The sequence below is a fragment of the Chlamydotis macqueenii genome, chromosome 3, assembly GCF_036417535.1.
Source record: "Chlamydotis macqueenii isolate bChlMac1 chromosome 3, bChlMac1.mat, whole genome shotgun sequence".
Lineage (NCBI taxonomy): Eukaryota > Metazoa > Chordata > Aves > Otidiformes > Otididae > Chlamydotis > Chlamydotis macqueenii.
The window spans coordinates 111,892,992-111,915,905 of record NC_141558.1 but is presented as its reverse complement, the minus strand read 5'-3'; the positions used below and the strand labels follow the sequence as shown (position 1 = coordinate 111,915,905).

Here is a 22,914-nt window from a genome sequence, read left to right as displayed (position 1 = left end):
TTACTAAGGAAACAACCGCCTAAACTGTAAAATTGTGACCATCCCTCTAAGGCCACCACCTTTCCTGTTTTGGGTTAATTTTTTTTTGAATTCTAGTAACTGTTTCTTCTTAGGGAGTGAGAACATACAAGGCACAGAAACAATAGCATTTAGAGATTTTTGATATTGCAGCGGTTTCTGTGATAACTATCTAAGGCAGATATGTCACTTGGGCAGCTGGCAATGACAACAATTTTCACTATGTGGTCTGACTACTTGCTTTGCCCCAGCTTTAGGGCAAGAGCAGAACTAAGAGCTCCTGCTTTTCAGCCTCTTTCACAGGTTAAAATGAAAACACGCGCCTGCAGCTCTGCCAGCTTCGGAGCCAGCTCTAATGATAGTGGTCCTGCCAGAGCTAGCGCTTGCCCCCTGCCAGCCAGCCAGTGGAAGGTGATACTTGCTCCAGAGGATGGGAGCATCATAATAGGACCTCATTGCTTTCAGGGTCAGAAATCTCTTAGCAGGGGTTTTGCATCTGCGTCTTAAAGAGGAGGGCATGCTAGGAATTTAGAGGTGATGGTTGTATTGGGATGAGGTGTGGCTTTCTTCCCTTTCAGAAACAGTGAGAGAAGGATCCTGTTGCTGGAAAGCTTTCTGAAGGAGTTGCCTTCTGCAAATTTCCTATAAAGGATTTGCCTTCTACTCCAAAACAAAGGTGTCCTATGCAGATGAGAAGTTCTCAGGACCTGTATTTGTGGCTTAGAACAAGTCCTTGGTAGGGAGGGGTTAAAAGCTATGAGAAAGTCACCTAACATTATAGTGTCATCTAAAATGTTTGCTTCTGAGACTCCTGAAAAATCATCTGATATGATCATCTGCTCCAAATCTGACCCTGCCCTGCTAATGGTCTCCTCTGGGTTGTTTACAAGTGCTGAGGTTTTGCACAGTGAGAGAAAACAAGTGCTGTTGCCGCTGCTGCCAAGAGGGTTGCTCTGGCGTGCAACTGCCGGTTGCGGTACTCAGTACTCACTTGCGGTGCCACACCTCAGTGGTGATGCTCAAGTGAGAAAGGAGCACATTTACTTATTTACTTCCCATCACCGCCAGGGAACACAATGAACCGTGGCTCTGAGGACCAGAGAACAGGAATACCAGACCTCTGGCACTCAGCACTGTCACCTCTGCCACCCGGCATAAGGGAAAGAAGTAATTTGCCAGTGCGTGGCACTCCAGGGCTTAGGCTGTCTCCTGGATAGGGCTGAGGGCTGTGGATTGCTCTCAGGGAGGTGAAGCGAGCAGTTTCGGGTGGTTTTGCAGAAGCACCAGCTTGCAAGCATTATATAAGGGACTTCCTCAGTTTGTTTTTAAAACTCACCAGTTGAGTGGCAAAGTCCATCTTCAGTATCTGCTGGAAGCAGCGGGGGACATTTTTTGGCATCAGCCTGCAAGAAGCATGTTGGGGTTACAGAGCTGCCACCAGCATCGCCACAGCTCCTCAGAAAGCTGTGGAAAGCTCCAGGGAAAAACCAGAGCAAGCCCAACACCTGAAGAGGTGCCACAGTCCACTAGTGACACTGGAGGTCAGTGCCCAACGGAGGGGTTTGTGGTAAACCCTGCAGCCAGCTACCCGAGACCTGCCCAGCAACTCACAACCCTGTGCTCTTGTGATCAAGAGAAGCCACAGCCAGACACAGCCTGGTCTTCTGTGTCCTCCCCTCGCCCTGGAGATTTCCTCCCAAACTCCTCCAGGGAGCCTTGATGGCTTCGGACCCCACCAGATGCCTGAGTAACACTCCCTGGGAGCCTGGGGAACACGCTGGCTGGTCACAGTGATGCCCAGCTCCTTCTGCATGGTGCTGCACGGAGTTGCCTTCAAAGGGCTCTGCCCGCTTATGGGCAATGGTAGGCAGCCGGCAGCAACTAGAGGGGCCACCCCCACTTTGCTAAGATATTGCATATCAGTACCCAGGAAGGATCAGGGGAAAACATAGCGGCTGCTTACCTCTGACTGGCACTCAATCAGACTCTCCATGTTCCCAGCATTTAGTGTCTTTGACTAGGCAAGAAAACAAAGGCACTATGTGAGTAACCGAATGCTGTGGTTTAGAAAATCAGAGCTTTTCAAAATCGCTCCGTTGACAGAGCTCAAGCAATAAAAGACACTCACAGTATTACAGCTGCTTAACACTTTCATTAGGAGTTTGATCGGGGGAGCTCTGGACACTCTGGTTTCCTTTGGTCCTTTTGTTTGCCTGTTTATTGAACAGGGAATGGACAAAGAAAGAGCTTTGTAAAACTGCACCTTTCTTGTACTTCTCCCTTGCAAGCCAGTCTAGCATTTAAGTATGATCCTGAACCAGCAAGATATCCCACACAAGTCAATCGTAAAGCCCTTCTCTGGAAGGCACTCAGCCCTGCTGCTCTATCTGCCTCTTGAATAAAACAGAAAAAAAAAAGCAGCTTTCTATTTTTAATCCATGCAAAAAAAATTAGCAAGTGGTGACAGATACGCGAGGTTGTTGCTAATCTGCAGACACAAGGCTAAGCGAGTCAGTCAGCTCTGCCCATGAACTACATTTTGCAGTAGGCGCACCTCTCCCCTCTCTGTATTTTTGTACATCTGTACAGCTGCATCTGGAGCACTCCGCCGACTTCGACTGCCACGCCACAGATTTGATCCCAGGGTTACTTACCTAAGGAGTGAGTCTAGCCAGAGCTCCTTCACCTCCCGCGAACTGCAGAGGAAAGGAGAAACAGCATCACTCCACACTGCTACTAATCCTTTGGACGGAGGCAGGCGACTAAACAGTTCTACCCCACGTGTACTGCCTTATATATGCAGAGAGAGCAGGTGGAAATTCACAGACAGGAAGAAGCATCATGGGGCAGGACTGAGACACTACGAAATTTCTGGCTTCCTCTTTCCTTTTAAAGGAGCTACTTTTTTTTGCTCTTTAGAGAAAAAAAAAAAAAGCCCTTGTAGCTGTTATGGAAGGAAAAGATGAGACACTTGCCAGGTAAAGGTTCCATCGAGCATCACCAGCCCGAGGTGAGATGTGCAGAGGGGGCTGCAGTGTGGGCAGCTTCTCGTTACCGTTAAAGGGCAGTGGGTAAAGTCTGTCCTTTGCTCAGAGACCTTAGATTATGCAGTTTAAAGATGCACTACTAGATCAAGCTATGCTAAGAGTAGTTAAAAGATGGGGGAGTGAAATAGCCAAGATTCGGAGAAATGTTTTTGTATATTTTTTAAAAACTAATGGCAACAGTTTACTGTCTGCAAGCAGATGTAGACACACACTTTGCCAGTGCCAACTAGTTCTTGAGAATCTAAGCCTTGGGCTTCAATAGAAGAAGTGGTGTTATGTAATAATTTTATTATGTATGACAATATGTAATAAAAAGTCTTGATTAAATTATGTCTTAGTAAGAATTACATAATAATAAGTAATAAAGTTTAATTCAACTGAAGAGATAAAAAAATCCAGGAAGAATCTACCTCTACTCTCCCTCTACCTCTTCAGGGTCTGTTGCTGACTCCCCTCAACCTGGGCACATCAAGACGTAAGGACAACAGTAGTCACTCTACCAGGCCCTTAGGAAAATTCATCAACGTTTGATGTTAAAGGCATGATATTAGTTCTACAGACTCATTGACAGAGGCAAATTACAACCCAGTATTCTGGGTACCAGTCCTTTGATCTAGTGGAAAACAGGGGCTAAGACTGAGAGTCAAAGGGTTGGGAACATTTCAGCGGTGGATTTAGGTGGAAAGCACGCTTGTCAAACTGTGGTCTCTCTGCTCTTTCCCCGGGGGATGCTCCGTTTCACGTGTGCAGGGGATGAAGCTGTGTCGTAACACAGCTCTTTGTAGATGCACGTTACGGCTACATCCGCTGCTGAATTCACCCTGAAAGCTGTTCTTTGCTTAACCACATCAGACCTGGCCCGTCTAGTATTGATTTATTTATTTTTTTTTACCCTCCTCATATCATTCTCTTTTTTTATAGGTGTTTTATGGTGTGTATCACAAAACACCTAACTTCTGCCAAAATGACTTTATAGCAGCTTATTTCACTATGAACAAACATGCCTCATCTGAATACCAGGCATGTTAAAAAGCTATGGCTTGGCAGAGTAATTGTATGGCCGCACAGAACGAAGCTTGGCTGCGTCTGTGAAAAGCAGTAAAAAAAGCAGTGCTGGCTCCTGTTGAGCACCGCAGAGCTGCCTGCGGGGTCCCGAGGTCAGAAGAGCTGCTGCGCCAGCTGGGTGACGACAGAAGGAGTCTGTGCGAGCTGCCCTCACACCTACCAGCCAGAGCAGCTTCCTCCACCAGCACGTAAAGGGTAACGTAGACGTAGCTCCCACAGCCAATCTCCACACTGAATATTTACAGAAAAGGCCTGTCATATGGGACGCTTACAAATGGAGGTCCCTTATGTGAACAGCTGCTTCTCTCCCTGAAAAGACCAGTTCCCTCCCCACCATCCAGCTCTGCTTTGCAGACTCAGAGCCTTTGCTATGGCCCGCCCCTCTGTTTGGTACAGATCTTATACCACCATGCCTTAGAGCACGGTGCTTGTTGTACCACAGCGATTGCCCTCGGGCGAGCAGAATAGGTGGCAGACGGCTTGGGCACACCTGGAGCTGTTTTGCAGGTGGTGTGTTTCTCCCAGGCCATCCCTGACTAAGCGAATGTACTCTCCTTTAAACACGAGTAGGGGGCGTTTACACAGAGATCAGAGTGAGGGAGAGGGGGTGGACTTACACGAGGTTTGTAGGACTGGTCTCTGTAGGAGCTCTTCTCCTCCTGTACATCCAATTCCTGCCCTCAGTTCTGCTGAAATGTTTTGCGTTCATTGGAGCAAAAGCAGAAGCAGGGAGGTCCTGCAAAGCAGCCAACCCTGGGTAGATACAGATCTCTTGGGACTGGGTTTGCTCCTCAAGGTGTGAAGCATTTTCCGTATGGAAGCTGAGACATCAGAGTGATGCCTCTGCTTCCCCCTGGGCCCAGGCAGCCCCTTTCCCCTCCAAGGCCATGGCTGCTTTTGTGGTCTGAGCACTTTGCCCAGACAGTTTTTGGAGAGAGGGCTTATACAGTGCTTGTTGCCAACACAGACCAAATGGTGATTTTCCCCTTTCTGTGAGCTACAGTCAAGCTAGGCGTGTTCTCCTTTTTTTCTCTCCTCTCTCCTCTTGCACTGTGGCTCAGTGAAGGAGGAGCAATGAAGGGGCAGCATCAGTTGGGAGGACAAAGGGATTGGGAGCTGATAGTAAACAAAAGAACAAATCTGCTGTGGCTGGAGAGCATCTGTTTTCTTCTCTCCTTATCAAACCACAAACGGGAAAATCCCAGCCACAGCTCACTTGCATTTATTTCTACTACTTTCACAAATGTTTGACATGATGGCTCTTAGAAATGAGGGAGCGTGTGAATGAATCCTGAAACCCGCCTTCGCCTTCTTGTCGTACCAGCAGAGACACAGCAGGAGCGTAGCTGTGACAAGCGTACAGCAGGACGCACGCCTGGAGCAGTGACTCTTTCAAGCCCGTACAGAGCAGAAAGAACCTTGATCAGGGAAGGAAAATGAGTTGTATCCCAGTTTTGTCTTCACTTGCACAACTGTGGTCTCCCCGGAGGACGATAGGAACATTTACCAAAATAAGGAAAGCAATTATGCCAGAGAGTTGTTGGGTGGGCTATTTTTGGAAAGGAAAGCTCTGCACAATCTGTCCAGAGCATGTGCGTTGCTGAGAACAGGTCACATTTCTACACATCTTTTGAAGGCAACTCTAATTTCCTACCCCTCTCCAAAGCGTTTTGTGGATTGCACAGGCACGGTTCAGGGCTTGATCACAGAAAAGAGGGTGATTTGAGCTTTAATCAGGCCAGTCCTCACCTCCTACTGTAACAGCTCAGAACGAGATCAACCCAGCTGGTGCTGAACTCCTGCAGTTTTAGTCAGGTGGGACCTGGGCTCATGCTAACCCTGCCTTGCGAAAGTGAAACCCACGGTCAGTTTTCCCCAGCTCTGTTCAGTTGATTTCTGTCCTTAATCGGATATCAAGGTGAGATTGCAGTGTGGGTTAGATTGCACCACCCTTCCACACACTAGGTTACTATTGCGTAGGAAAAAGTTACAAACCAAAACCAATACCATCCATACAGACCAAGGTGTATTCTGTGCCCTTCCCGTGATGCCCTTTTGTTTGCATTTGCTTTGCAGGATGGTTTGTTTATTCTTTCATGGGCGTTCCCCCCAAGACTTAAGTTGGCAGCTCTAAAGTTTTTTACTCGTCGTCAGGTGACTGGTTCCAATGGGGGTTTTTTAGCTGTGGAGAGTGGGCACATAGAGGCCTTTTTTTCCAAAGGATCTGTGCTGGTGTTCAGCTGTGTCTGAGTTCAGCTTGCTGTTACATCTGAGCGGTGCTGGTGGAATCACTCATTCCTTGGTGGTCCCCGAGGTAGCCAGCACAAAGGCGTCAGGGAATTAAGTTGCCCGCCATTTCTGACTGAGCGGATGTAGATCTAAATCTTTGCTCGCTTACAGTAAACAAGATAGCAGAGAACATATGTAATTAAGTCTGAATTCTATTATTTTCAAGATTTCTAGTTGAAGGTACTCAAAAAGTGCTGAAAAGTGAGATGCTACTCCCTTTTTTCGTTACTCAAGCAAGTTTCGTACTTATTTTGCTTCTTTATGCGGTCCATTCCCAAATCAGAAATTGAGATGATGCTTTTCTGCTGAGTTCATTTCCTCTCAGGGACAGATTATATTTCTTACTAATCCAGAGAGGTGTGAATCTTGGTTTTGCTTTTTAGGATTAGTACAAATGTTTTCTTTTTTTTTATTTTGGTTGACGTAGGCTTGTATTTCTCCTGCTTCTGCACCTTGTGTTTTGCTTTGAATTTCAGCATCAAAATTATCTCAGATCTCAAAACGAGAATCAGTGGAAACCGGAAGTAACCTGGATTTCAAACTGAATTCTAACTTCCATGTGATTTTCAGGCGTAAGTCATTTCACCTTCACACAAAAGATGATCTGCAGACTGCCAATGGCCTAGGAGCCAGTCCAGAATAAGACCAAGAAAACTTGACCTGAGTGTAATTTTGGGTTTCATTGTGTATGTGTCCCATTGATATAAAAGAGAGCCAGGCTGAGGGGTGGCAAGACCTTACAACTGCCCTGGTAGAGCGGGAGCTGCTCCAGGCATAGCAAGCACTCATGGCCATGAACACGGCTGTCAACAGAGGTGCCCAGGAGGAACAACCAGAAGTAGCTGGAATTTCTCCATTGTTCTCCTCCAAGCTGGCTTCTTCCAAGCCCTAGGAATATCCCCAAACTCCTCATCATTGTGATGCCCTTGTCATGTCGTCATTCCTGTACCTAATAACAAGGTACTGATTACCTTGTACCTAGGTAATAAGTAGAACTGCCAGTAAGCAGATCCTCATCACCACTAAATTAACCATGAATGGGAACATTTATGATCACAGACCTGGACACCACCCTCCAGGCAAAAGCAAAGTCAGGCAAAGCAAATCTTTCCAAGCGCAACTCTGCCGGCTGCCGTTAAACTACGTTGAGCAAATCTGACCTCATGTTTTGTGAGAGTTATTTGTGGTCGTGCCCTCTGTCCTTATGCATGCACATCCACACACAGCAAAATAAAATGTTCTTCTGCAAAGTTTTGGCCACCCATCAAAATCAAGACGATAAATTCAAAACAAACATCTCCATATTAGCTGGTGATTGCCATATTGTTGCTACTAGCAACAGCTGCCGTGTTAGTGTTTTAAATAAACACTCCTCTTTTGTATTGCTATCCCGTTTCAAAGCGTGACTACCTTATGAGGATTTCAGAAAGCAAATGCTTCCTACGGCATGGGCTCTGCCTCCTGTCCCAGGGCACCACGAGGTCTCTGGGCAAATAGGGCTGTCACTGCTGCTGCGGAGGGGACACAGGGAGAGTGGAGGCACACCACGGGGAGGATGGCCTTGGGCACCAGCACCAACCCGCGCAACGGGGGGGCACCGAGGGCTGCCCCGCCTGGAACTGGGGCAGGCAGGTCCTCGCCTCCGCATTTGCGAAAGCACCATGACTCTTCCGGGCTGAGAATAAGAGAGGGATTCCCACCCTCCAGAGCAAGCAGGATCTAGGATCACCTGCTAGCAAGAGCAGGGTTGTTGAGACACGGAGAAAAAAATGCTTTTGAGATTGAGTTCACTTGTTGCTGGAGAAGGCTCAGCTTGACGGCCAGGCTGCTCTGTTCAGGCCTGCGTTCCTGCAACGTTGGCTGTTAATTGCTGCTGCTGCCGTGCAGACCAGGTGCTGCTGTGGCTGCGTTTGCTTATTCCACTAGCATGTGCCTGCTCTGAACCCAGCCTTCGCTTTCAGCTCTGCCGTCACTGCACAGAGGTGACAGCCAGGAGTATGTAGAGAAGGTACCTGCATGACACCATGTCCATTTTCCCTGTCAGTGGTGGCTGAGGCTTAAGCAGAAGCGTTTGCTCTCCCTTTCCACTTCCTTTTAAAGGTTTGTTTGTGCTTTACGTTTTCTTCCATTTATCAGATTAATATGTTTCTTTGGGATTTTTCTCTCTGAAAACAGTCGCTGTGTGTGGTCTTACAGTCATGAACTGCCTTATTTAGTATTAGCAAGAAAGTCTGCGAGGGAAGGATATATCTTTAACCAGGCCAACTGATAGAGGTGCTAAACCCTTCCTCAGGTCTGAAAAGAAACGCCCTTCTTCAATCTAAGGACAAGGTGAGAAGCAATGATGTGAATTTTGCTAGCTACAGTAATCAGTTACACGGTTCCTTGTTGAGACAAGATAGGTACCTCAGAAGTACCTCAAGAAGAGTATTTTCAAAGAGAAACTGAATCCTCTTACCTTTAGGCACCTTAAAATATAAAAATGCTAAGCCAAAAGATGTACTGTAAGTCCAGCAACTGCTGTAACATTTGTGTAAACCAAAGACCTTATTGCTACAGAGAGACTTAGCATTGCTTGTGCAACACCACGAACCGATCTTGTCCTCGTGTAACCTAACTGAACTCGATATTCAGAGAGTAAATAGGAACACTCGTTTTATCCTGTAAGTTATGCCAAACCTAAGATGCTGGCACATTTGCAAGGGCGTCCTACTTCCATTTGGTAGGTAACAAGGCAAAGTGCCTATTCTCACTGTGTTATACACACATCTCCAGAGTCTATCTTTCAAACATAACCCCTTGGAATTATTACAGCTCTAAGTTAGTCATCTCCAGTGCTACACTCAGTGAAAACTTTGCTAAACTCAGGCACCAAAATGCAACATATCACTGTAATTGACTCCTGTCAGTGCTATTTTAGGAGAGCTAGATGTGCTAGAAGAAGAGTTTGAGAGGTCTGTGTTATGTCCCAATTGTTGTCCCTCCTCCCTGCAACATTTCTGCTTGCTTCCAGAACCAAGCATTCCCACAGTTTTCTTTGGACGAGAGTGCGCTGCAACATAAACCTGTCATAACTGTGAGACTGACATGAATAAACAATGCAGATAATCTTTCTGAACTGATCATAAAGGAAAAGTCCTAACGAACATCACAAGCATGGAAAAAGTAGTTACTTTAACAGCTGAACAGGCTTACTCATCGAACCTACAGCACTCAGTAATCCCCCTATTAGGGAATTTTCAGAATAACCAAAAACTGTAATTGCATCTTTGCGTCAGGGTTTTGTGGGTGAACTCCAGGAGATGCTTTGTTTTGCCCTTTGATTTTCCACGCAACATCTGAAGGGTCGCTTGCCTTCTTTCTGCCTCAGTTTCTCATTAATAATGTGCCAAAAAGGTCACTGCACCGCATAAGGTACTTTGGTATCTTTTGGCAAAAAGTGGTACGTACAGGAGAACCTCGTAAAGAGTTTGTCGGCTGTTGCCTCTTCTGTCTCCTTCATGCCACGGAGCAAAGAGAAGACCTTAATTTCAGCCTTAGTGGAAAATGAAGGCATTTTAAATTCATCGTCTGTGAGGACAATATGTTATTTTCTGGGCATTACTTGTATCCCTTGAGGTCACTTTCTGGCCAAATCGAATACTCAACTTATTTTAAGCCTGCAGCTTATTGTCAGGAGGAAATATGACAATGTCACAATGAAATAACCATTCAATATGGTCACTGAACTCACCATTTTATCTAGATTCTGTAATAAAAACTTTTCTGAGCATGAACTCCCCTCCCTTTGCCTGACCTCTGGGAAGGGATCTGACACGGGGACTCCAGCACGGTCACAGCAGAGGCTATGCTTTAAACATCAGGCAGATAGTGGCCCATGGTGTCACACAATGTCTACATACTCTGTGAGGAGCTACTTCCTTCAGAGTGAGCTTGGGAATGGCCAAGTGGCACTGCAGCCATTGCAACCGCTGTGTACCTTCAAACTCCTAAGGAGGCTAAAAGCCTCCTTAGCAAGGAAGTTTGTAAGATTCCTTAGCAAAGAGGATCTAATTCTGCATGGGGTTGAGGGGCCTCACTGGCAGCTCCTCAGGAACCCCCAGCCCACAGCTATTCCCTCTAAGACATTAGTGTCTAAATTCTCACACACAATATTTTTGTCCTCTCATTTTTATTTTCCTATACCAAATTCTTTATCTTTAGCCACGCAGAAGTTATACCAGATTTAACTGGATTTAGTCCTTTCTAGGACTTGGGCTCCCAGTCTTGTAGGCGAGACATATGTGACTGCAATTTTTTTTCCCAAGTGTTTTTTACTCCTCCATCACTCCCATTATCTTTTAGTGTCTACATTAATTTCAGTCACAACAGGCAAGTGGGCAACTCTTCCCCAAGCCAGTGAATTTCCTACAAGCATTTTTTTTTAAATTAGTGGGGATTTTTTTTTCCCTGAGAAAAAGTCATTAAACAATCTTGAGTGGCTAATCAGCATGTGCATCATGGCCACTCAGTCACTGTGCCCATAGCTCTGGGCTAGCTGTGGTGTGCCTGATGGAAATGACATATAATCATGGTGGAGATCGAGGTCTTTGCAGAGAGGTGGATCAGGGCACAAGCGTCAGAAGCCTGCAGGAAAGGTCACACAGCTGGTTCCACTGTTCCCAGAACAGCATATTCAGATTTTCAGATAAAGCTTTGGTGACTGCATTCAGGTTTTGAGCTACAAAGATGAGGAAACAGAGGAGGTGGTTAGGTGGACAGCCCATTCTATCTATCAGTAAGGCCAGTGCCAAGATGTGCCTCTGTCAAATATATGTCTGGAGGGCTGTCAGACTTCTTGTCTTGTATATTCAACATACAAGAAGTGCTGAAGGTAAGAGGTAGCTGCCAATTTTTTGTAAACGTCATATTTAATCTTCTTAGAAAACAGTGGGATGGTAACTGGCAGGATGTGTGTACAGAGGTAGAATTCTTGCTCTGTATCCTAACAACAAGCCAGAGAACGTCCCTTTCCACCAATGTGACACCATCTGTGTGAACACTGAGATGTTCAGAGTGTACCAGAGCACTTGATCCAGTTCATCACTTTTCAGGAAATAGCATAGACGAGTGCTTAGTTGAACATGCTGAGCTGAAGTCTGAACTGAATACATTTGGTACCGAGACAGAAATCATTGCTTTATCCTTGTAATTAATAGTTTTGTCCCCTTCCTCTACTCTCATCATAAACACATGAAAATCAATGGCACGTGGGCTTATGTTTCACTTCAGAGCCTGAAATTCCCCTCTTCCATTTTCAGCACACTGGGGTATCTGGTCAAGAGACAAAGGCCCATTTTGTACCCCAAAGATTATTTATCTTTAACAGCGGGGGAAGAATCCAACAACAAATGGGAACAATATCCTCTCTTTGGTCAACCTGTGATTTTTACTTTGCGTACCTTAGAGAATTTTTGCTGTGGTTTGGCCAGTATTGCATGTAGATAAAGTGATTTTAATGAAACTAAGGAAAAAAGATGCCTGCATTTTCCAGTTTAGTTTCTAAATGATGAATTATGTTGTACTGATTGAAAAAAAAAAACAAAACACTTTCATCAACTTGAAAGGAGTTGCTTAATTTCTTATACAGAGGTAATCCTCCAAAAGGAAATTACGGTCAGACACTGTGGTTGTTTCTTTCCCTTCTTTCTGTTTTTTTTTCTTCTTTATTATAGCTTAGCAGATCCTAGTTTTGGTTCCTCAAAAAGCAGGTTTTGTTGGTTCTCTTTTTCTCAATGCATAAGATACCACTACTTTTGCAGAACAAATTTTCCCGCCGAAAATGCCTTCCCTTGCCGTGGTTTGGGTGGCTGTTTCTGTATCCATGTAGGTATAACTGAAAAAGGACCCGCTTCCTGCTGCGTGGCTCTCCACGCACACCAGGTATAAAATGCCACCATTCTGATTTAGGTGGCGTTCAAAATTAAAAAGGGATAAGCGACAGCTAGAATGGGAAAAAAATCCCAGGCTTTTGGTGTGGGATTGTGCCTTTATGAGAGAACACCAGCTGTCATGAAATATTCTAACATTTTTTGTAAAAATTTCTGTCCTCCAAACAGGGAATTTCCATTAGAAACAACAGACTCTTTCACAATGATGATACACATGTATGAGGGCTGTACTTTATACGATCAAGGTGCCACCCCAGTCTCTGTTCCTTAGAAGAGAAGAGAGGATGGAAACAGCATTTGCTCCTTTGTGGGGTTTTATCGCCTTTCCCATGACTACTGCATCACCTCGGTGGGAGACGGCTGGAGGTGGCCTTGGTGGCTGTGGGCAGCGTCGTGCAGGGGAGTTACCACTGAGGGCTCTGGTGAGGAACTGCAGTCAAGGACCAGATCCTCAAGAACCCTTAGGGACCTACCGCCTGTTTAGTCACCTACCTACCCTGATTTTAAATAGGAGTTGGGAACATGACCACCGTGGCAAATTTTGGATGAGATTAGTGTCAGGGAGCGGGCAGGCAGGCTCTGGCAGTGTGAGGTGTAACTCCTTTCAGTGTGCTGTTCTTCATGACCACTGTGCACTGAGCACGGCTGAGATACTTAGGCAGTGCTTTTCATTGGGATCCCTTTTATTTTCAGTACCAGTGAAAGGAGGTACAGAGAGGCTACAAGACACATTCCTCAAATCACTTCTACAGAAAACAGGTGGTAAAAGCATGACCTAGACTACATCTGATAATTACAGAGAATGGACTTAATATCAGGGTGCTTGCACGGAATGCCAGGTCTGGGGACACAGGAAGAAAAAGGACGGGGATCAGCATCTAGGTTTTGATTTGAGTTGTCACAGAAATATTACACAGGAATGCTGCAAAGCTAGGATTCAGAGATGAGCTGCTCCAAATGGTGCTCGATTCAAGTTTTAGTCAATGACTCATCTCTAAAAAAATGAGCATGATTCAAAGATCTACTACCAGCCAAAATCTTATTCATGAAGAGATTTCATTGTGTCCTTAGTGGAAATCTGCTCTGAATGAATTCTGCCTTGGACCACAGCTTGGGCCACAGCGAGATGTTTCTTGTAGTGTCATTTCCTTTACTGTAAGTGGGCACTGGATCACCGAGATCCTTTGGCACATCTCCACCATGGTGCCCCACTGTAGAAACTTTTAACAGGACATTGACATGCAAATAATCTTGTGCATGAGCAGAAGCCATTCCTTCTCCACAAACTTGACGCATTAAAAGTGACATGCATGACCACAGGAAAATGAGGAAGGTATTTTCTTTAATAAGTAACGTTATAACGCAAAGTGTACAATATGAATCCTGCTAAGGCCTTGCAGGATTTCAGGAGATGTTTGAACCTGCCCACAAAATATGCAACAATAACAAAAGTGTAGAGAAAACCAAGAAACTGTCCTATTGTGTTGACCGATTATGCATAACAGCACTTACGCATGTCATATTTGTGTTGTACTACAGACTCCCCAGCCATCACTGGGCCTCAGACCATTATTGCTGGCTAACCTGATTCCCAGTCACCAGCTGTCTTCCAGGAGAGTGAGTATCCGCTCATGCTTCTCTGACCACATCAGGGAATGCGTACACTTTGACTTAAGAGCAGCCAGTAACAAATCTTCAGTGTACCTGCTGTAGCTCTCTTTTGAAAGACGTTTTAAGGGGGGGATTGATTGTGATCCCGGTTTTTGCTATATACGAACCTCACGGTCTTTCATCTGAGGGACTCACAAACCTTCTCAGTGTCTTTGCTATTCAGCATACAGAAAACTACAGTGATAGAAATACCTTTGCATTATTTTCTTAAAGTCCACTAGTCTTTTGCGGGGGGGTAGAAAGTACCAAACATTGTCAAAGGCCTTCCCAAGCTTGGGTTGCCTTGGAAATGCTTTGTTGGCCTGTCCAAATAACAACTAAATGCAGGAACATTTAAGGCCAAGTTCCTGTCAGTACCAAGTCAGCAACAGCAGCAGCCACCGTGCTGAGAACATCTGACAGCCGTCAAAACATCTGCAACAGAGCAGGGAGAGGGGAGATGGTTTAGTCAGTTGAACAGCTTCCGTACTGCAGCACGTATTGATCCGGGGCCCAAGAGGTGGGGAGGCAGCAATTCACAGAGATGCTGGGTGAGGAGCTGGCTGACTCCTCAGATGCAAATATGCATCCTTATCTTTGAAACGGAAGCCCTCATTTGGTGCAAACCACCATGACTTGTTTTTCGACTCAGCCCTTGCAATGACAAAGGCCTCAAGTCCCTCAGCTGGTGCATAGTGGGAGGGCTTGTGGCAAGGACATCTGGATGACATCTTCAAGGAGACAAACATACCAAGTAATTGTTAGCAGAGAGAAATAATTATTTAATACCTAGGCAGATATGGTATTATTTTCTTTTTGTCTCTCATTTCCTCTTTTCAGACCACAGTCTGATGGTGGGGCGGAGTAAAACATGCAGATACTAGTGAAAGTTACATATAATGTTATGAAGAAGTTGGGTAGCTGAAAGAGGGTGCTCAGTGAGGAGCAAGCACCTCTGATCACCCCCATGCTACCCAACCAGTGCCCATAGTCAACGACAGTGGTAGCATGGAGGTCAGAGACTCCTTTGGGAGGCAAACAGGAAAAGTAACAAGCAGAAAGAACGTGTCCTCCAGTTCCTCAGCTGTTTACATCTGTTTTCCCAGTTGCTCTTCCTTTGGGAAACTGATCCAAAGCCTCAGGAGATACCGTCAAAAGGAAAGACAGGCTGGAAGGGGTCTGCAGGGTTTCTGCAGAGCCACGTGAAGTTAGTGAGAAAAAGCTATGCATCATGCTTGCTCTGAAGGAGAAGGACAGGGAGCAAGAGTCTCCTGAATCGTATCTGTAGGCTGTCTTTACTAATTCTGACTATATCATTTTTTCTCCTGTTTGTGGACACTTTTATCCCAAACAGAAAGGGAGTGAGGACCTATGACTTTGGTGGGAATGCTATTCAGTTACAGCTGTCTCCCTGGACTTGGCTTAAGCTGAGTTGTCACTTTTCTTCCATTCAGCTTTATAAACATAGATTCTGCCCCTCTACTCTGCTTTGGTGAGACCCCACCTGGAGTACTGTGTCCAGTTCTGGTGCCCCCAAAATAAGAAGGCCATGGACCAGTTGGAGAGGGTCCACAGGAGGGGTATGAAGATGATAAGACGGCTGGAGCACCTCTCCTATGAGGACAGGCTGAGAGTTGGGGCTGTTCAGCCTGGAGAAGAGGAGGCTCCAGGGAGACCTTACAGCGGTCTTCCAGTGCCTAAAGGGGGCCCACAGGAAAGATGGGAAGAAACTCTTCAGCAGGACCTGTTGTGATAGGACGAGAGGTAATGGTTTCAAAATAGAGGGAGTTAGATTTAGATTGGATATTAGGAAAAATTTTTTTACACTGAGGGTGGTAGAACACTGGAACAGGTTGCCCAGAGAGGCGGTGGATGCCCCATCCCTGGAAATGTTCAAGGCCAGGTTGGATGAGGCTCTGAGCAACCTGATCTAGTCAAAGATGTCCCTGCTTCTTGCAGGGAGGTTGGACTAGATGGCCTTTAACAGTCCCTTCCAACAGAAGCCATTCTATGATTCTATGATAATTCTCCTTGCCAGGGCCTTGGGAGCCCCAACTTGCAAACTCAGACTCACAAACAACAAAATCTGAATTGAAAGGATGCATGTGCCTGCAGAGCAAAGCAATAAATGTGTCTCCGGTTTTTCTCTAATAAAGACCTGGGAAATTACACTGAAGAAACAAAGTGATCTTGATTGCCCAGTCAAACTAGGGAGTCAACAACTTTATGGTTGCATGGGCAAACCTATCTTAGCTGCCTTGTCTCTGTGTGCTCTCATAATGTCTCTGGTCATATGGCTACACAGACCTTTTTTTTTTTTCACAAGATCTCTGTCTCATTTTGGATTTGAAATGAATGCATAAGGAATGAGCTTAAGGTAAGTGTAAATAATACTCTCATCTTTCTGAGTTCCAAGTTTTTGAATACATCTCATTGCAACCCATGTGATGTTTTCTAGCACTTTTTTGTTTCTGCATTGAGATAGACAGCCGTGACACAGTTTTCTGTAATTATGTTTCCCCTCCACACTGTTCAGCTTTTCTTCTCTTTGGCCCATCCAGCCTGAGGCTTTTTTTCCTGGAAATGGATTCCTCACTAGACATATTGTTTTCCTCATGATTTCCTGGAATATGTTTCACAAGAGGGGCAGAAGGGCAGTTACTTCTGCAGTTTATGGAAATGTTTTTCTTAAGAGGCTCAACATATCCATAAACCGACATCAGGAAGAATGATGTTGCAATTAAAATCCACCCACTGAATTTAAGTTTCGTTTCACTGGTTCGCAACAAAAGACAGGAAAGTCTTACATTAAGTGCCTGTCTAGCCTGATTTTCCCACTGCTGTTTATTTCAATGTAGCTCTTTTGTCTTCTCTCTCAGTTCCCTGGGAAACACCTTGGGAAACTGGAGTTTTGTGCAATCTGAACAGAATTTTCTTCTGAGAATTTGTAAGACTCAGATACTTTTAGTGGGATGGGTAAAGACTTTCTCATCCAGCTCGTCATCCTGTACCTGAAAAGATCAGGAATTCCTCACAGAAGAGAGGCTGAGGAGGCCAGGAAGGTTTGGGTCTGGATGTCAGTCACCAAGGGTTAGCAAGCCTAAATCCCACCTCCCCTTTGGCCCTCAGCACAGACTGTAGGTTTCTCCTTGACCACCACTGGTGCTGCATGTGCTTGTGCCAGCTCAGTCCCACCCCAGGATGAAGGAGCTCTGCTCCCACGTGGGAGCAGCCTTCCCCTTCCATTTTCCCATTCTTACCTCTGCTGAACGTAAGGCTGCTGTTCGTCTGGAGTCTCTCCATACCAATATAACGCCTGCCAGGGCTGCAGTGTCAGGATTGTTCCTCAGAGTGGTCATGGCAATGTCTGAGGGAGGTGACCAGGGCTTTGGCAGATTAAGAGCAGAGAAACAGAAAATGGCTAACGGCTTGTCTGACACAAAGGTGCATGAAGCCAGAAGAAGTCTTTACAGTAGTCCCTTTCAATCCTGGTTCTCTACATCTTATATAGCTGCCACTTACTGGTGAGGCCTGTCATGGAATAAAGAGAACTCAGTGGTTCTCTAGGTTTTATATAGGCGGTCCAGTGTTCCAGAGCTGTCACGGACTGCAATTGAGGACTGTTAAGAGGAATGGTGTTGACTGGTGTCAACAACTCTTTAGACTACTTTTAGGTGAAAGAAAATCTGTCATCTCCTATGACCAAGAGTGACCACTTTCCACTTGGTAGGAGTACACAGAAGATGCACCCCCGTACATCTGCCCTTCTCATTCCAGCAGTCTACACATGCACACCTCTCGGCACACTCCCTCCTGCAAACTTGGCCTCTCTGTTATGGTGTTGCATGCTTTGCATGGCCTGTTTACAAAGGGGAGAGGAGCAATTCAAAATAATGTGGTCATGGTCTAAATACAAAGTGGTGCCTCTACTTTCACTTCCCACATTCTTGCATTCTGAGGTAGCCCAGAGGGGATAGCAGATGAATGTTATGCCATACAACCCAGCATAGCTGTGTGAAGTGTCACCAAAACTCACCAGAAAGTGCCAAAAGGGAAGCTGGTGGGCCAGAGAAGAATAGAACTACTGCATCTGCAGCTGAATACCTCCTGCTCTTCTCCACACCTTGACACTGCCTTGTTGCTGCACGCAACCCACAGCTCACTGAGACCCAGCCTGTGCTTCAGGCAAAAGGTTGTGCCACAGCTGCGGGGACTCACTTCTAGGTTGCCTTCTTAGGGCAACCATGGGAATCATCTCTGGGAGAGTCATTTCGCTGAGGCAGAGCCTTGGGAATGGAGGCCCAGAGTCTCAGATGGTAGAAATCAGCAACAGTCACTGCTGTGAAGACGTGCTGACTGGCACTGCCATGGTCTCTTACCTATGACATGTCTCTATTCTTTCCCTCCATCCTGCCATTTACACGAGCATTGGTATCCCAACACTGAAATCACAAAAGCATGAGACAAACATACTTTCATTTTTGGGGGGATGACGGTTATAATCAGTTTTGTGTGTGGCAATACCAAGGGTTCGCTGAAGGAGCAAGGACTGAACCCTTATTGCTCAACGTCCTGTTCAAACACAGCACAAAATAACAGCTTTCGCCCAAAGAGGATGCAGTCAAAGGCTGAGACTGAGTGGACACAGCCAATCCCATGGAGCATCACGAGGAACCAATGAGACCTTTCCTGTCAGCGCAAAAGGTAGTGGGCGTAACACCCATGGGCTATTTCCTGTCTAAACTGACACATCTACATCCAAGTTAGTCTTCTAGACTCTCTCCGTAGTCCAGAGAGAGAGGAAGGCATGTCTACATGGGGAGGAATCCTGTCCTGCAGTAGGAACCTAAGACAGCTCAGAGGGTTTCTGCAGCTGGAACTGCCTCTTTCTTTCTCCGTGGACTATAAAGGGGCTCAGTATTTCCCACAATACCATAAACATGTGGTAAATGCATAGTACATACAGAGTAGCATACACAACATGAATGGTACCCTTCCTTCAGTCTAAGAGGAAAACTGGAGGGAGCCTATTTTCCAGGTGAAGAAATAAACTGAGATGGAATCAAAACTCCTTCATGCTTTTCTCTATAGAAAAGTGCTTCTCTCCATTCCTGATAAAGACAGACATTCTCCTTGTGCAGCTCTTCAGAAATAACATCACCGCTTTCCTTCCAGCTGTACTGCTCACATCATAACAATAGCACCTTGCTCTTAAACTGTTCTCCTCAGCAGTAGCTCCCACTCTGCTCTTTTATGCACTGAGGTGCATCTCATTTTCTTACCTAGGTTCCTTTCAGCAGCATGGGTCTGTACCACTGCCATGCCTCCTTTATGAAAGGGGATTCCCACATCTGATTTTTCCTAACGGTTTTGTAATAGCTGCTTTAGGCTCCCATCTTGCTACCGGGGATGTTCTAAGTTGGGTTCTCCCCTGCTTCGCCCAGGGCATGGTGACTGCAAAATGCTCCCAGACCCAGACAGCAGTTGGATTTATGCCTCCAGTTTGACTAAGCGCAAGGCAGAAGGGCAAAAACCAAACGAGAGCAGAGGCAGATCTGCAGCTGTGATTGCACGTGTCAGCAAGAGGCTCCTGCGAAGGCTGCATAATAGTGGTGCCAGTGAGAGGACGTTCCAGCCCACTGTGCATTCAGAAAGCAATTGCTGGTGACATTTCTTCATGCACTCCTCCTCCTCAGATTGAAACTGGCAGATTCTGAGGTGTTACACTTTTTGTTTGCATGTGGGAGGCTGATAAACCAGAAGAGGGGTCTGCTTCCTTGTGCTGAACTAAGCAAGCAAGCAAGGAAAAACCAGTCCCTTCAGTCTGACCAGGTATGATCGGTTTTAGGCTTGCAGCAATCTACACTGGAGTATGGAAAGGTAAAAGTTTGTCCACTCTCACCTCACAGAGACTGGGGGCCTTTGCCCATCTCTCTCTTTAACCCTGCTAAGGACTCTTGAGAAGAAGAGTTGAAGAATACATAACACTATAAAACGGGGAAGTTCGATAACCTTCTGCAAGGGCCATGGCAGCTAATCTGCTGAGTAACTGTCCAGAAGGGACATCAGAGAGATTTTCTCTGCAAAGCTGGTTCACGTGACCGATGGCATCATATGATCCATGGCAGCTGGTCCGTGTCTTGCCTCAGTGCCTAGCGGCTTGTTGTGCAAGTGCGAAAGTTTTCTACAACTCGGATATGCCCGGTTTCTTTGAAATGAGCTCCCCATTTTTTTGCCAGTCAAGTGACTTAGCATGGCTTGTGTTATGCTTTTGAAAGCGACTACGTGCCTTTTGCTGTGCGAGAAATTTGCTGAATTGCTCATTCCCATGACCAGAATTCTCCATGTGCTGGGACATTTTGGTCATCATTGCCCCACGGGGTCCTTCCCCAGTGCTGAGATGACCATTGCTTGTGTCGTCCTCACAGCAGCTGACTGACTACTTAGTGATTACAAACCACAGTATATTGGAAAGAGCCAGAGGTGGGGTTTCAGATTATCTGGTAACACAGAGAAAAGTCTACAGTTGTCACATTCATGCTTCATCAGTTAGCATTCAGCAAGCCCAAACTGAGGCAAAATCTCTTCTCTTGGATCCCTGAGAAACTGTTATTTGTCAACATCACCTTTGGGTGACTTCAAGCTATGTTTTTACATTTTTCACTCGGAGGTTTTAACCTTGCACAGACAACTTCAAGCCTTTGCAGACCTTCACAATAGAACCTCTATCTATCAGCCCAACTACAAATAACTCTTCTTTTCTGTGACACACCGCTAACACTCATGCAGGCTGCAGTTTAAATATGCTGAATACTATTTGCATTTATCAGTCCGAGCCACTGGGGCCCTTTCTCTGTCTTGCCATGTTCCTGAGATACCTCAGTGTCCCCTTGGATGAGAGCGTCGGCTGGTTGCAAGGTTAGCACAGCAGCACCTCTGCCATCCTTCCCACCTTCAGGACAAAAGAGAGATGGAGAAGATGAACTTCACAAGGTGAGAAAAAGACATGCCCTTGGTGGCCTCGTTCTTCTCCAGGTCTCTTCAAATCCTGGCTGGTCCCTGGAACCACTGCCAGACAGCTCACACACCTCTCCATGCTTCTTGTTCTTGTCTCTGCTGTATGAGGCATCTTAGTATGGGGTCTTGTGAGAGAGACACTCTTGGGGGCAGAGCAGAGGAGATCAGCCAAACAAATCTTTCCAGAGTATGAAACATAACAGGACTAAGTGTCTTTTGCAAGTATTTTCTAACCTGGAAGCTGTTGCAGACAGACCCCAAACCCCAGGACCAGAAGGAAGGTCAGGGAGCTCTGACTGGTTCTCCAGACACCACCTGCCCTCAGCCTGTGCACTCTGTGCTAAGAAGGAGCTAAAATCAGTGCAGAGGGTCCTCCCAACCTTGGGAAGATCTTCCAGGACTATTAGACAACACTGGGTACAGAGCCACTGTAACAACTTCCCAGCCACTGCTCTGAGCTGATGGTGATAAAACAGGATTCTGCTTTTTGAGTGGGTGACCGTATTTCACTAAACAAGCTATTTTTATTCCATCTAGTCCTTCCAAATTGAACAAGGAACCGTGAATTTCGGGGAGGCCGGCCTAAAACAGAGCTACCTGAATATTATCATCTTTGTCTCCTTATAAAAATGCATTGTGTAAAGAAAAGACAACAGGATCTGCCCCATTAAATGCATGTACAGACATCCATATAGGCAGCTAGGCAGCATTTGTTTGTCTACACAATTCTCTCATTTTCACTTGGAAGAAAAATACAGATATCCAGGGTAGATTTGCAGACTGCATTTATAATTCACATCCATAACAGTTCTGAGCCATACAGTGCCCATTTAAGGGGCCTACCCTGACCGTTCTCCATGCTGATTGTGTTGAGGTGCCTACAGAGCAAATCTCCCAAGCACATTCAAACAACCTGAAGGCTTCTGCAGTGCAGGCTGATCCTGAGGGTTTGTGGTTCTCTGAACAGCCAAGCGTAGTCGCCTTACATTGTATTTAAAACATGCTCAAGGACGGGGAAGCCCAAAAGTCTGTTTGGTAGAAGCACTCCACAAGAACGCACACCTCGTGAATGAGGCTAGCATTTTTATTAGCTCTGGAGGTCCTACCAGCTTTCTTCTACTTCCCAATTTTAGAAACAATTTGGGGAATATCCTTGCTTGTGCTATTCTGGAACTTCTGCTTGCAATTGCAATTGAAACCAAGATCTGTAAAGACGTGTGGTGGTGGGAAGCCCCTACAGCTGACCACAGCTAACCTCCATATCCAAATACTCATCAGCTCATAGAAGCTGTGAACACAGCTGAATTTTCAGCTTAAGCCATCTCATTGAGGAAAAAAGTGTACATGAAACATAGGAAGGTAGGAATTAGCAAGTTGGATCAGGATGGCGAGCTACCTAATTCAGGTTTCTGTCTCTAAAGGGAAATGATGCTACTTGCTTCAGAATTAGTTGCAATTCTCATGCCTTTATGAGAAGCTTTTTCTTCCAAGCCCCTAGTTTATTAATTTTATTTATTCTTGACAAAAAAAAAGTATAGAAGAAGGTTGATTTAAGTTCTTATTTCATTAGAAACTGTCTGCCTAAAACAAGTAGGAATGATAATACACTTGTAACTGTTTCCGTTTTACCAGTACATCAGCTTCTGTCCCATGGGCAGAAGGACACAGTGTTCAAAGGCAAGATTGCCGGTAGGGACCCAGAGCGTTCTTCCAGGGCATCTTCTACCCCCAAAATAGAATCAATTAACAAATGTTGGTCTGATCCATGCAAGCTGTGACACATATGCTGCCCTTTTGCATTAAGTGCTGGCAGCAGGACTCTGAGCGTGCTGTCCTGCTTCTCTGCTACAGCCGATGCTTTTCGCATCTCTCAGTTCTCTCAGTCATATCCAGAGAGA

At 45.7% G+C, this 22,914-nt stretch overlaps 1 protein-coding gene across 3 annotated transcripts in view; it reads right to left on the bottom strand.

Moving 5' to 3' along the window:
• The window catches only part of TAGAP (T cell activation RhoGTPase activating protein), a 51,476-nt gene that overhangs the window by 5,559 nt on the left and 23,003 nt on the right, over window positions 1–22,914 (bottom strand). For all 3 annotated transcript variants that reach the window (XM_086745562.1, XM_086745561.1, XM_086745560.1), the window contains 4 exons: window positions 2,673–2,714; window positions 2,147–2,231; window positions 1,982–2,035; window positions 1,355–1,421 (listed from right to left, as the gene is read on the bottom strand). In XM_086745562.1, coding sequence (XP_086601688.1) covers window positions 1,355–1,421; window positions 1,982–2,035; window positions 2,147–2,231; window positions 2,673–2,714 — 248 coding nt within the window. The remainder of the gene's footprint in view (window positions 1–1,354; window positions 1,422–1,981; window positions 2,036–2,146; window positions 2,232–2,672; window positions 2,715–22,914) is intronic.